The sequence below is a fragment of the Bos indicus genome, chromosome 15 (assembly GCF_029378745.1).
Source record: "Bos indicus isolate NIAB-ARS_2022 breed Sahiwal x Tharparkar chromosome 15, NIAB-ARS_B.indTharparkar_mat_pri_1.0, whole genome shotgun sequence".
NCBI classification, from domain to species: Eukaryota; Metazoa; Chordata; class Mammalia; order Artiodactyla; family Bovidae; genus Bos; species Bos indicus.
Genome location: NC_091774.1, coordinates 18749399 through 18762579, shown reverse-complemented (window position 1 = coordinate 18762579; position 13181 = coordinate 18749399). Strand labels below are relative to the sequence as shown.

Sequence of the window (13181 nt, the reverse complement as noted above, 5' to 3'; positions counted from 1 at the left end):
ACTACAATATAAAATGAAAATATCTATGAGAAAGATTAGAGATCTCTTCAAGACATATTACAGATACCAAGGGAATATTTAATGCAAAAAAAGGCACAATAAAGGACAGAAATGCTAAGGACGTAACAGAAGTAGAAGAGATTAAAAAGAGGTGGCAAGAATACACAGAACTGTACAAAAAAGGTCTTAGTGACCCAGACAACCATGCTGCTGTGGTCACTCACCTAGAGCCAGACATCCTAGTGTATAAAGTCAAGAGGCCTTAGGAAGCATTACTACGAACAAAGCTAGTGGAGTTAATGGAATTCCAGGTCAAGAAGTAACAGTTAGAACCGGACATGGAACAAGAAACTGGTTCAAAATTGGAAAAGGAATACATCAAGACTGTATATTGTCACTCTGCCTGTTTAACTTTTATGCAGTGTACATCACACAAAATGCCAGGCTGGATGAATCACAAGCTGGAATAAAGATTGCCAGGAGAAATATCAATAACCTCAGATATGCAGATGACACCACCCTAATGGCAGAAAGCGAAGAGGAACTAAAGAGCCTCGTGATGAAGGTGAAAGACGAGAGTGAAAAACCTGGCTTAAAATTCAACATTCAAAAAACTCAGATCATGGCATCCGATCCCATCACTTCATGGCAAATAGATGGGGAAACAATGCAAACAGTGATAGACTTTATTTTCTTGGGCTCCCATATCACTGCAGATGGTGATGCAGCCATGAAATTAAAAGACGCTTGCTCCTTGAAAGAACAGCTATGACAAACCTAGACAGTGTATTAAAAAGCAGAGACATCACTTTGCCAACAAAGGTACATATAGTCAAAGCTATGGTTTTTGCAATAATCATATAGATGTGAGAGTTGGACCATAAAGAAGGCTGAGCACCAAAGAATTGATGCTTTCGAACTGTGGTGCTGGAGAAGACTCTTGAGAGTCCCCAGGACTGCAAAGAGATCAAATCCTAAAGGATATGATTCAATCCTAGGACTGAATCCAGTCAATCCTAAAGGAAATCAACCCTGAATTTTCACTGGAAGGACCGATACAGAAGCTGAAGCCCCAATATTTTGGCCACCTGATGTTAAGAGCTGACTCACTGGAAAAGACCCTGAAGCTGGGAAAGACTGAGGGCAGGAAGAGAAGGGGACGACAGAGGATGAGATGTTTGGATGGCATCATCGACTCAATGGACCTGATTTTGAGAAAACTATGGGAGATAGTGAAGGACAGAGAAGCATGTTGTGCTGCAGTCTATGGGTCACAAAGAGTCAGACGCAACTGAGCAACAACACGATTTCAACTGATGACAAGGCTACAGGTACTAACACAACAATTCAGTGCTTCCATCTATAATTGAAGAAAACATTAAATTCAGTTAAAGGTTAGTAAATATATATATATATAATTTTTTTCTCCATCTAAGTTCACAGACCTCCTGAATTCTATCACAGACAAGAGGTAAACAGCCTTCATTCAAAGACTGGGAAAGGGGACAAAAAGAATTCCAACTACATCTAGTAAATAGTTGGTTTCTTTAACAAACTGCAAGGAAAATATAACAAAATAGTTGTATCTGTTCACTATGATATATACAGAATATATATTACATGTGCAGTATAATTGCTTACATGGAGCTAAACTATTTAAGGTTCAAAAATCAGGAGGGTCAGGTAGAATCAGAGTGTAATACAAGTCAGTTCAGTTCAGTCGCTCAGTCGTGTCCGACTCTTTGCGACCCCATGAATCGCAGCACGCCAGGCCTGTCCATCACCAACTCCCGGAGTTCACTCAAACTCACGTCCACCGAGTCAGTGATGCCATCCAGCCATCTCATCCTCTGTCACCCCCTTTTCCTCCTGCCCCTACTCCCTCCCAGCATCAGTCTTTTCCAATGAGTCAACTCTTCGCATGAGGTGGCTAAAGTACTGGAGTTTCAGCTTTAGCATCATTCCTTCCAAAGAACACCCAGGGCTGATCTCCTCTAGAATGGACTGGTTGGGTCTCCTTGCAGTCCAAGGGACTCTCAAGAGTGTCCTCCAACATCACAGTTCAAAAGCATCAATTCTTTGGCACTCAGCTTTCTTCACAGTCCAACTCTCTCATCCATACATGACCACTGGAAAAACCATAGCCTTGACTAGACGGACCTTTGTTGGTAAAGTAATGTCTCTGCTTTTCAATATGCTATCTATGTTTCAAAACTACACATTCAAAACAGTAATGAGGGATTAGGGAGTAGGAGAGGTTAGTCAGAATGAGTAATTGGGCTGAGAAACAGCCTAGAGATCTCTAAAAAATATGCATACTTGACTACTGTTGCCTGTCACATTCGAATGGACTAATACAATGACTGAGATATACTTTAAAACATTCCCAGAGTGACAGGACACAAGCACTAAGGGAGATCAAGAAAAAGATAACCACTCAAACTGGGTACAATGTACAACAAGGGTACTTTAGGCTCAATTCCTTCATACATGTTTAAAATCTGCCACAATAATTAATGCAATAAGATTGATAGAAGAATTCAAATTACCACTTATTTCTCTTCATCCTTTTTCTTACCTCTAGTTTTCCTCTGTAATTACTTCCATAGCCCATCCCACTCCCACAAAGCCATCAGTTGTATAATATTATAGTGGCTTTTTCAAAGTTTAAACACATTAAATGTAGTGATCTTAAAAAGTAAAATGTTTGGAGAAAAGATGGATTTCATTGATTTTTCTTGTAACAGTATTTGTCAAGTTTCCAATAGAAACAATTTTTTTTCATAGCTTTAAATTTTTAACTTTCCTTTGATTCTACAGGCTCCTTAAGATTCTGTGATGCAATTACTATCATGAGCCAATAAGAGCACAAAAAGTGAAACTACTACAAAAACTTTCACTGACATATCCTTAGTTTAGTCATCTCAGTTGTCAATTTACTTATTTTTCTTTTATAAAATAAGAAAGCCCAATTATTTGAGTCAAACTATTTGAATTACAAAAATATACCCTTTATAAGCCCCTGATCACAGAAAATTTTCTAAAAAGAAGTTTTCTTACCCAGCCCCCTGGCTGCAATATCAGTAGCAAAGAGCACTGCAGCTCTCTTGCGAACAAATTCGTTATAGACTTCCATTCTTCTCATCTGCTGCTGTCGCCCATGCAGGGCGAGGAGGGAAACACCAGGACGCAGCCGGCAGAACACTCGGTACAGATACTGAACCTAGGTGTTAACCGAAAAATTATTTGGTACTTCTGGGTAACAGCAGGAAGTAAGCTTATAAAATGAACAGAAAAATGCATTATGGAGCACACGTTTAATTAAAGTACAGAATAGAGAAAAGGAAATGTAGTCTGGAGCTGTGGTCTTCAAACATTTTTGCTCATATTATTTTTCCTAAAAGAATTTTGAAATAAATATGCTCTCCCCAAACTGTTAAGTTTAGTATCTGACATTTCTAAGTGGTTGCAAAGAATGTCATACCTGGTCAATTTAAATATATTTTAAAGTAAAGACTTACCTCTCATAAATGTATCCAACAGATTCTAAATAGCACAACAATTTGATATCTGCCACCAGTTATTTCAAAATATATAAAAATAATAGGGGAGACTACACATGTGTGGGGCAGGGCCCCTCAATTTTGCTGCAAACCTAAGACTGCTATAGAACAGTCTTTAAAAAAGGAAAATTGCTAACAAAATGTGAAGAACCTCTTCTTCAACAGAAAAATTTTACATCATTTCTTTTCCTCCTTGAACTCATATTTCTATTTCCTGACCTCACAGAATTTTGTCTTATTTTATGCAAAGTCTCTTATTGATTACTTTATCACAATCCATTACTTTCAACAACAAAACTATGTATATATATTTTAATTTTAACTTTCTGTAGCCATAAAGCTGCATTAAAAGTTCTCAGACTCAGTTACTATTACAATTATTAGTATGCTGCTGCTGCTGCTGCTAAGTCACTTCAGTCATGTCCGACTCTGTGTGACCCCACAGATGGCAGCCCACCAGGCTCCCCCGTCCCTGGGATTCTCCAGGCAAGAACACTGGAGTGGGTTCCCATTTCCTTCTCCAATGCATGAAAGAGAAAAGTGAAAGTGAAGTCGCTCAGTCGTGTCCGACTCTTAGCGACCCCATGGACTGCAGCCTACCAGGCTCCTCCGTCCATGGGATTTTCCAGGCAAGAGTACTGGAGTGGGTTGCTATTGCCTAGAGCTGGCCAAAAAAAAGAGTTGTTAGAATTCAATTTAAAAAATAAAATTATCTCTCTCAATATATGAGACTAGATGAAGCTATTGCTTTAGTTTACATACTTACAAATGAATACTAGTGATTGCTAAACTGAGGCAGAATCCAGCACCATTTAATCCCATTTCTCTAATATAGGTGTTAAGAACATCTTTTTCTTAACAGAAAATACAGAAAATGGACTAGAAGGAACCTTAACTTTTTGAGTTCCTATAAAATGTGTCATGATGGTATATTACAAATAATTTCATCTAAGCCGCTTCAGTCATGTCTGATTCTGTGTGACCCCATGGACAGCAGCCCACCAGGCTCCTCCGTTCACAGGATTCTCCAGGCAAGAATACTGGAGTGGGCTGTCATTTCCTTCTCCACATCTATCAGCTAGTAACTCCATTAAGTCTTCCTTCAAATTTTGTTGGAAGAATGGGAAACCACCGAATTACAAAATTGACTTGCTACCCCAGCATTAGTTATTCATTTTCTCATATAATACTCTGGTGCTAGGAAGATTCTCTCATCCTAAGACAATGCACCAGTACGACTAGGCATAAGGGACTCCTCCTTTCCTTTTGTAAAGTTTTTTAAAAGGCTACTGTGAAAGCGGAGATGAGAAAGAACCCACAGACAAGACCACAGATACACTCTTAGGCAACCAATATCAGAAAAGGACACATGGAAATGGAAGAACTACAGAAACGGAAGATCAACCAAGAGCCTAAGAAAAAGTTAAGCATGGTTTAAACTGCATAGTAGCAAGAGGGGTGGCGAGAGGTGGTAAAACTAACAACTGTCAACAGATTGAATGTGAGTTAAGGACAGGCAAGAATTTAAGATTTGATCATTTAATGAGATGGGGAAGAGTTGGAGGGAGCAGATCTCAGAAATAGCAAATCTTAAATTGCTTACCCAAATGGAAATATCTAGAAGTCAAATAGATATACAAGTCAGGGGCTCAGGAAAGAAGTCAAGGCTTAAGATGTGGATTTGGCAATTGTTAGAATACAGACAGCATTTAAAGTCACAGAACTGAAGAGGTATAGAAAGAATATAGATCAAAAAAGGGCAGAGTATACTTTTTCCACTGTGAAGAAGAAAAGCAGAGTATTACAGAGTAAAAACTTTAAACATTAACACTTAAAATTATTTTCTTGTACGTAAATATGAAAAATATCCATTCTTTAGGGAAATATAAAAATCTAAAAGAAGTCCTAAAAAATCTGAAGTCATTCTTTACATGGAAAAATAATGAAGTTCTGTGCTTTCCTCAAAATAGAGACAGACACTACTTATCTTCCCCATCAACTGGAGGAAAACTCACTGCATATTCATCATGCTAAGCTACTGCAAAAGCTATAAATCTAGAATCAATCTACTATATACCAACAACTATATGTTATCAGGAAATCTAAAATATAGTAAAAGAAAAGTAACATACAAAAACGAACCATAGTTTATTCTCTTAAAGAGAAAAGACCAAGTTTTCTTATACATCACTGAATCCTTTACTTACAAGCACATGACTAGTGTTTAAGAAATGCTGATAAACAAAGGCAGATATAATGAAAACACTACCAAAGGACAGAGGAAGGTGCAATTCATTGTCAAAAGAGGGTTGGGGAGTGTCAGAAAAGGACTTTCAGGCATAAAACTTGAGCTTGAGCTTAGCCTTAAAGGACAGTAATCATTCCTCCAGATGGAGGAGCACAGGGAGATAAGCAGATCAGCATGAACAAAGACAAAGAGGCAGGGAAATAAATGGTGTATTCACAGAGGGTAAGGTAGACATTAGGTCATAAAGACCTCTAGTTAGCCTAGCCATTCAACTGTTGTTCTACCAATATTTATTGAGGACTACCATGTTCTAAGTATTGTGCTGGATGCTAACAACACTGAAGTGAAAACAGTTTCTGCCTTTCCTTATTGAGCTTGAAGTCTCATTCATGGGTTTCTTTAAAAATGAAGACACAAGATTCTCATTATCTACAAATCTCTTCACATTTAGCACTGCATTTATTAAAAAAGAAAAGTAGCATTTTATAACTGAAACTTGAAATTTATACATGATAATTCAACAAGAATAACTTAAGAACAATAAACACAAGGTACCTCTTTACAACTGGAGAAAAATACAATACTTTTCTTCTTCAGGTGACTTCTCAAAAAGGAATACAGCACACTTATTTTTTGCTGCAGCTCACAAACTATGTAGTTCTGTTCCAAAGTAGCAGGGGTGCTTATGTAAATAAGAGGGAAAATATTAAAAATATGTCATGTTGGTAACTTTGAAATCCAGACCAAAAAATAAGACAAATGTTAATAATGGTATGCCTCCCAAGCAAATCTTTCATACACACATACATACATATCCCGAAAAAAACTTTCTCTATTGCCCCTTAGGAAATGAATACAGCATTGTGTCCAAAATACACTCAAAATCATTTACAGATTAAATATCAAAAATATACCTGATCTCCAAGGGGGAAGAATGGGGAAAGGAATAGTTAGGTAGTTTGGGATTGCCATTTAAAATGGATAACCAACAAGGACCTACTGTACAGCATAGGGAACACTGCTCAATGTTATGTGGCAGCCTAGATGGGAGGGGAGTTTGGGGGAGAATGGATACATGTATATGTATGGCTGAATCCCTTTGCTATCCACCTGAAACTATCACAACATTGTTAATCGGCTATACTCCAATACAAAATAAAAAGTTTGAATATATATAGATATATACATATCTATCTCGGAGAAGGCAATGGCACCCCACTCCAGTACTCTTGCCTAGAAAATCCCATGGATCTTCCTGGAAGATCCCATGGAGGAGCCTGGTGGGCTGCCATCTATGGGGTCGCACAGAGTCGGACACGACTGAAGCGACTTAGCAGCAGTAGCCGAAGCATCAGTTCAGTTCAGTTCAGTCATTCAGTCATGTCCGACTCTTTGCAACCCCATGAATCGCAGCACACCAGGCCTCCCTGTCCATCACCAACTCCCGGAGTTCACCCAGATTCATGTCCATCGAGTCAGTGATGCCATCCAGCCATCTCATCCTCTGTCGTCCCCTTCTCCTCCTGCCCCCAATCCCTCCCAGCATCAGAGTCTTTTCCAATGAGTCAACTCTTTGCATGAGGTGGCCTAAGTACTGGAATTTCAGCTTTAGCATCATTCCTTCCAAAGAAATCCCAGGGCTGATCTCCTTCAGAATGGACTGGGTGGATCTCCTTGCAGTCCAAGGGACTCTCGAGAGTCTTCTCCAACACCACAGTTCAAAAGCATCCATTCTTTGGTGCTCATCTATTTCTGCTTTATTGACTATGCCAAAGCCTTTGACTGTGTGGATCACTGTGGAAAATTCTGACAGAGATGGGAACACCAGACCACCTGACCTGCCTCTTGAGAAATCTGTATGCAGGTCAGGAAGCAACAGTTAGAACTGGAGATGGAACAACAGACTGGTTCCAAATAAGAAAAGGAGTATGTCAAGGCTGTATATTGTCACCCTGCTTATTTAACTTCTATGCAGAGTACATCATGAGAAACACTGGACTGGAAGAAACACAAGCTGGAATCAAGATTGCCGGGAGAAATATCAATAACGTCAGATATGCAGATGACACCACCCTTATGGCAGAAAGTAAAGAGGAACTACAAAGCCTCTTGATGAAAGTGAAAGTGGAGAGTGAAAAAGTTGGCTTAAAGCTCAACATTCAGAAAACGAAGATCATGGCATCCAGTCCCATCACTTCATGGGAAATAGATGGGGAAACAGTGGAAACAGTGTCAGACTTTATTTTTCGGGGCTCCAAAATCACTGCAGATGGTGACTGCAGCCATAAGATTAAAAGACGCTTACTCCTTGGAAGGAAAGTTATGACCAACCTAGATACTATATTCAAAAGCAGAGACATTACTTTGCCAACAAAGGTCTGTCTAATCAAGGCTATGGTTTTTCCTGTGGTCATGTATGGATGTGAGAGTTGGGACTATGAACAAGGCTGAGCACCAGCCGCAGCATACATGTATCTGTATCTATATATAAATATACACATGCAAACAGGGGTCACCTCTACAACGGTAGGGTCAAGGATCAATTGAAGGATATAAGGGAACTTGCTGGGCTGATGCTAAGGTTCCATCTCTTAGTAGGCCCTTGGGTTACAGAAATATACACATTTATCAAAATTAAGCAAATTTACTCAATTTGCTCATAGCATTGTATGTAAATCTTATATTAAGAAAGAAAATCTCTATACAAATATTTAACTCTAGCTACTGATATACGTACTGAAATGTTTAAAGGAAGTGTACAGCTGTCTGCCAATTTCTTTGAAATGCATCAAAAATAAGATGGGTTAATATATAGAGGGATGGATAAATGGACAGTAAATGGATGCTACTACCACCAAGTAGCATCCAGGTGGTGGGTATAGGGTTTTAACTGTAAAATTCTTTCAACCATACACATTTGAAATCTCTCATAATAAAAATGTTATAGAGAAATATACATGCATTTACTCTTTGAATTTAGGATTCTGTTCCAAAAAATAATCTGGTAAAAACACAAAAAGATATACTATCATTTAATTTACACGGCAAAAAAAAAAAAAGATGGAAATCAACCCATATGTCCATCAGTAAAAAACTTGTAGAATGAACCACTGTACATCCACACAATTACATAGCATACAACTATAAAAAAGGAATGAGGTTATCAGAGAAATGCAAATCAAAACCACTATGAGGTACCATTTCACACCAGTCAGAATGGCTGCCATCCAAAAGTCTACAAATAATAAATGCTGGAGAGGGTGTGGAGAAAAGGGAACCCTCTTACACTGTTGGTGGGAATGCAAACTAGTACAGCCACTATGGAGAACAGTGTGGAGATTCCTTAAAAAACTGGAAACAGAACTGCCTTATGATCCAGCAATCCCACTGCTGGGCATACACACTGAGGAAACCAGAAGGGAAAGAGACATGTGTACCCCAATGTTCATTGTAGCACTGTTTATAATAGCCAGGACATGGAAGCAACCTAGATGTCCATCAGCAGATGAATGGATAAGAAAGCTGTGGTACATATACACAATGGAGTATTACTCAGCCATTAAAAAGAATACATTTGAATCAGTTCTAATGAGGTGGATGAAACTGGAGCCTGTTATACAGAGTGAAGTAAGCCAGAAGGAAAAACATAAATACAGTATACTAACGCATATATATGGAATTTAGAAAGATGCTAACAATAACCCGGTGTACGAGACAGCAAAAGAGACACTGATGTATAGAACAGTCTTATGGACTCTGTGGGAGAGGGAGAGGGTGGGAAGATTTGGGAGAATGGCACTGAAACATGTAAAATATCATGTAAGAAACGAGTTGCCAGTCCAGGTTCGATGCACGATACTGGATGCTTGGGGCTAGTGCACTGGGACGACCCAGAGGGATGGTATGGGGAGGGAGGAGGGAGGAGGGTTCAGGATGGGGAACACATGTATACCTGTGGCGGATTCATTTTGATATTTGGCAAAACTAATACAATTATGTAAAGTTTAAAAATAAAATAAAATTAGGAAAAAATAAAAAAGGAATGAGGAATCTATATAGTGCTATGATATGATCACTAGGGCATACTGTTAACTGAAAGAAGCAAAATTTGATACCATTTATGGGACTGAAGGTATATATACATTCATGCACATATAGGCATCCCTTGGGTGTGTGTTTATATAAAGGGAGAAAAGGGAAGCCTCTTGATGAAAGTGAAAGAGGAGAATGAAAAAGCTGGCTTAAAACTCAACATTCAGAAAACTAAGATCATGGCATCCAGTCCCATCACGTCATGGCAAATAGATGGGGAAACAACGGATATGGTGACAGACTTTATTTTCTTGGGCTCCAAAATCACTGCAGATGGTGACTGCAGCCATGTAATCAAAAGATGCCTGCCTGCTTCTTGGAAGAAAAGTTACAACCAACCTAGACAGCATATTAAAAAGCAGAGACATCATTTTGCCAACAAAGGTTCATATAGTCAAAGCTATGGTTTTTCCAGTAGTCATGATGGATGTTAGAGTTGGACTGTAAAGAAAGCTGAGCACCAAAGACTTGATGCTTTTGAACTGTCGTGTTGGAGAAGACTCTTAAGAGTCCCTTGAACTGCAAGGAGATCAAACCAGTCTATCCTAAAGGAAATCAGTCCTGAATATTCATTGGAAGGACTGATGCTGAAGCTGAATCTCCAAACTTTGGCCACCTGATGCAAAGAACTGACTCATTGGAGAAGACCCTGATGCTGGGAAAGACTGATGGCAGGAGGAGAAGGGGACGTCAGAGGATGAGATGGTTAGATGGCATCAGCGACTCGATGGACATGAATATGAGCAAGCTCTGGTAGTTGGTGGACAGGGAAGCCTGGCAGGCTGCAGTCCATGGGGTCGCAAAGAGTCAGACACGACTAAACTGACAGCAATATAAAGGAAACACACTGGTGTACTTCTGCATATAATCTGATACACAACTCAGAAAAATTCAATTCTGATTTTTCTGATCCTTTACAATTTAAGAGTAAATATTCTTTTATGCCTTAAAATATTCTCAACCATAATCTCTCAGGGTTTATGAAACTAACTGTTAAGTTGGTAAAGGGGAAAATTCAGTAACAATATTAAACAAAATTCAATAGCAGCTGCTTTTTATAGTGCTTCTGGTGAATTTGAAATTACAGAGTATTGCAGTCATTACCAGATAAGCTGCAGTTTTGTAAATTATGTTGCTAAATATCTGCCTTCTACCTTCTAAAATGTTTTCTGAAAGTCACATCTTTTACAAATGATGGAACTGCTTTCAAGAATTATGAAGTAAACAATTTTTACACTCAGTTTTTTATAAACTAACTCTATGATCTACAGATAAAGACCAACTATTATCTACAGAAATTAGGGACAGGGATAATATGTACAATTGCAATTTAGAGACCATCTAATATTGAAAAATGAGTGTCTAGTGAGTTTTTAAAACAGGCAGAAATGAAACAGCAAAAAAAGAAAATCAAAAGACCTAAACAATCTTTAGACTATCAAATTAATTGTACTAAGAATTTCAATAGCTATCTCAATACAACTTTACAAACAAAAACCAATGTCTACTCAATGGTAAGCCAAGGAGGTAACTATACCTCATATATCTCCTGCTATCCCATTCCTGAGGAGTTCTTGATAACCAAAGCTACCAGAACTCAGATTTTCCAAAGTTCATTCATTAGGATCATCAGGAAGTATAGAATTTAGCCTCTTCTCAGGCTTTTTTTAATCCTAGACATCTATTGGTTGAACAAAGTCAAGGTGGCCCTGAATGGCCATATTCCCTGCATTTAAAGATCTTCCAAGAGGATAACTCAATTCATTTTCCCAATATATTTCTTTTCATGCTAGCATTTCACAGCAAGAAGTGAAAGACAGAGATAAAGGAAGGGGTGAGCCCACATTGAGATCATCAACACAGATTTAATTTAAAGTCACTGGAAAACGTTTCTCAAAGTCACATCCGTCCACGGTCTGCACGTATGTATGTATGTATGTATGATTCATACCAAACATACATACATTTTCAGCTGTCATAATATCAAAATATACTTTAAAACATTTCCCTCAATCCATTTACTATCTCTCTCTCTCTCTCACACACACACACACACACACACCCCTTCTACTGCCACAAAGACCAGGAGTCCCCAACCTTGGTAGCAGTTGTGGCCTGGTAGCAATCAGGTCTCACAGCAGGAGGTGAGCGAGCAAAACTTCAACTCTATCTACTGCCACTCCCCATCTCATTACCACCTGACCTCTGCCTCCTGTCAGATCAGCAGCATTAGGTTCTCAAAGGAACGTGAAACCTACTAAGCTTGAATCATTCAGAAACCAGCGCACCCCACCCCACCCCACCCCCAATGTCAGTAGAAAACTTGTCTTCCACGAAATTGGTCCCAGGTATCAAAAAGTAGGAGATGGCTGACACAGACACACATTTTACTTTCCAGTTTTAGTGAGACCAAAACAAAACAGCTGTTGCTGGAATGTTTGAAATAGAAAAGTATTTTGCTAAATATTAATGCATTTCATAAAATGTGCTCCATAGCACATTAGCCCTGCATAATACAGCTAAAAAAAAAGATTCTAAACCAAAATAATTTTGATAAATGCAGAAAGCTTTATTCATCTCCCACTGCTTTTAAGAATCACAATGTTCATAAAAATATCAAAGGTTCTGAGAAGTCTTAAAGAACACCGCTTTACCTTAACTCAACATTTGCTATTTAACTATCCAGGAACACGTTTTCCCACCTTATTCCCATTTTATGGGGGTAATTTGTTCCCCGTACCACAATTTGGGAAATACTACATTAGAGTTGTCTCACATTTAAAGGTGTATTGAGAATTTAAATAATTTTTACCAGTATATTCACTATGTTTGCATATTTAATCAATAACATTAATATGCTTTCCTAGAAAAGCACATTAATTTGAAATGTTAAATTCTCAATCTAAAAAGAGAACCCCGATTTTGATTGAATCAAATATGATTTCAAATAATACATACCTGTATTTTGCTTTTTCATGAACCCAAACATACTCAGGATTTTTCAAACTCAAGCGTGCAAGGTCCTTTACAGATTTGGTTTGTGTAGCTGAGAAAAGCAAAGTCTGACGTTTCTTGGGAAGGTTTTCAATAATAGCATTCATGGTGTCAGCAAAGCCCATATCCAAGATTCTATCTGCTTCATCAAGAACTAAAAAGGGAAAATGCACACTGAACTACAATATTTAAGATACCCATTAGGCTAAAAGCAATATGGTATTCTGGATAGGATTCTAGAACAGAAAAAGGGAATTAGTGGAAAAACTGGTGAAATAAAACAA

The 13181-nt window shown here is 38.3% G+C and overlaps 1 protein-coding gene across 1 annotated transcript in view; it reads right to left on the bottom strand.

Moving 5' to 3' along the window:
* DDX10 (DEAD-box helicase 10) overlaps positions 1–13181 on the bottom strand; it is a 302422-nt gene that overhangs the window by 270833 nt on the left and 18408 nt on the right. Inside the window, exons 6-8 of the mRNA XM_070803372.1 lie at positions 12862–13051; positions 6367–6493; positions 3061–3223 (exon numbers count right to left, since the gene is read on the bottom strand). Of these exons, the coding sequence (XP_070659473.1) occupies positions 3061–3223; positions 6367–6493; positions 12862–13051 (480 nt within the window). The remainder of the gene's footprint in view (positions 1–3060; positions 3224–6366; positions 6494–12861; positions 13052–13181) is intronic.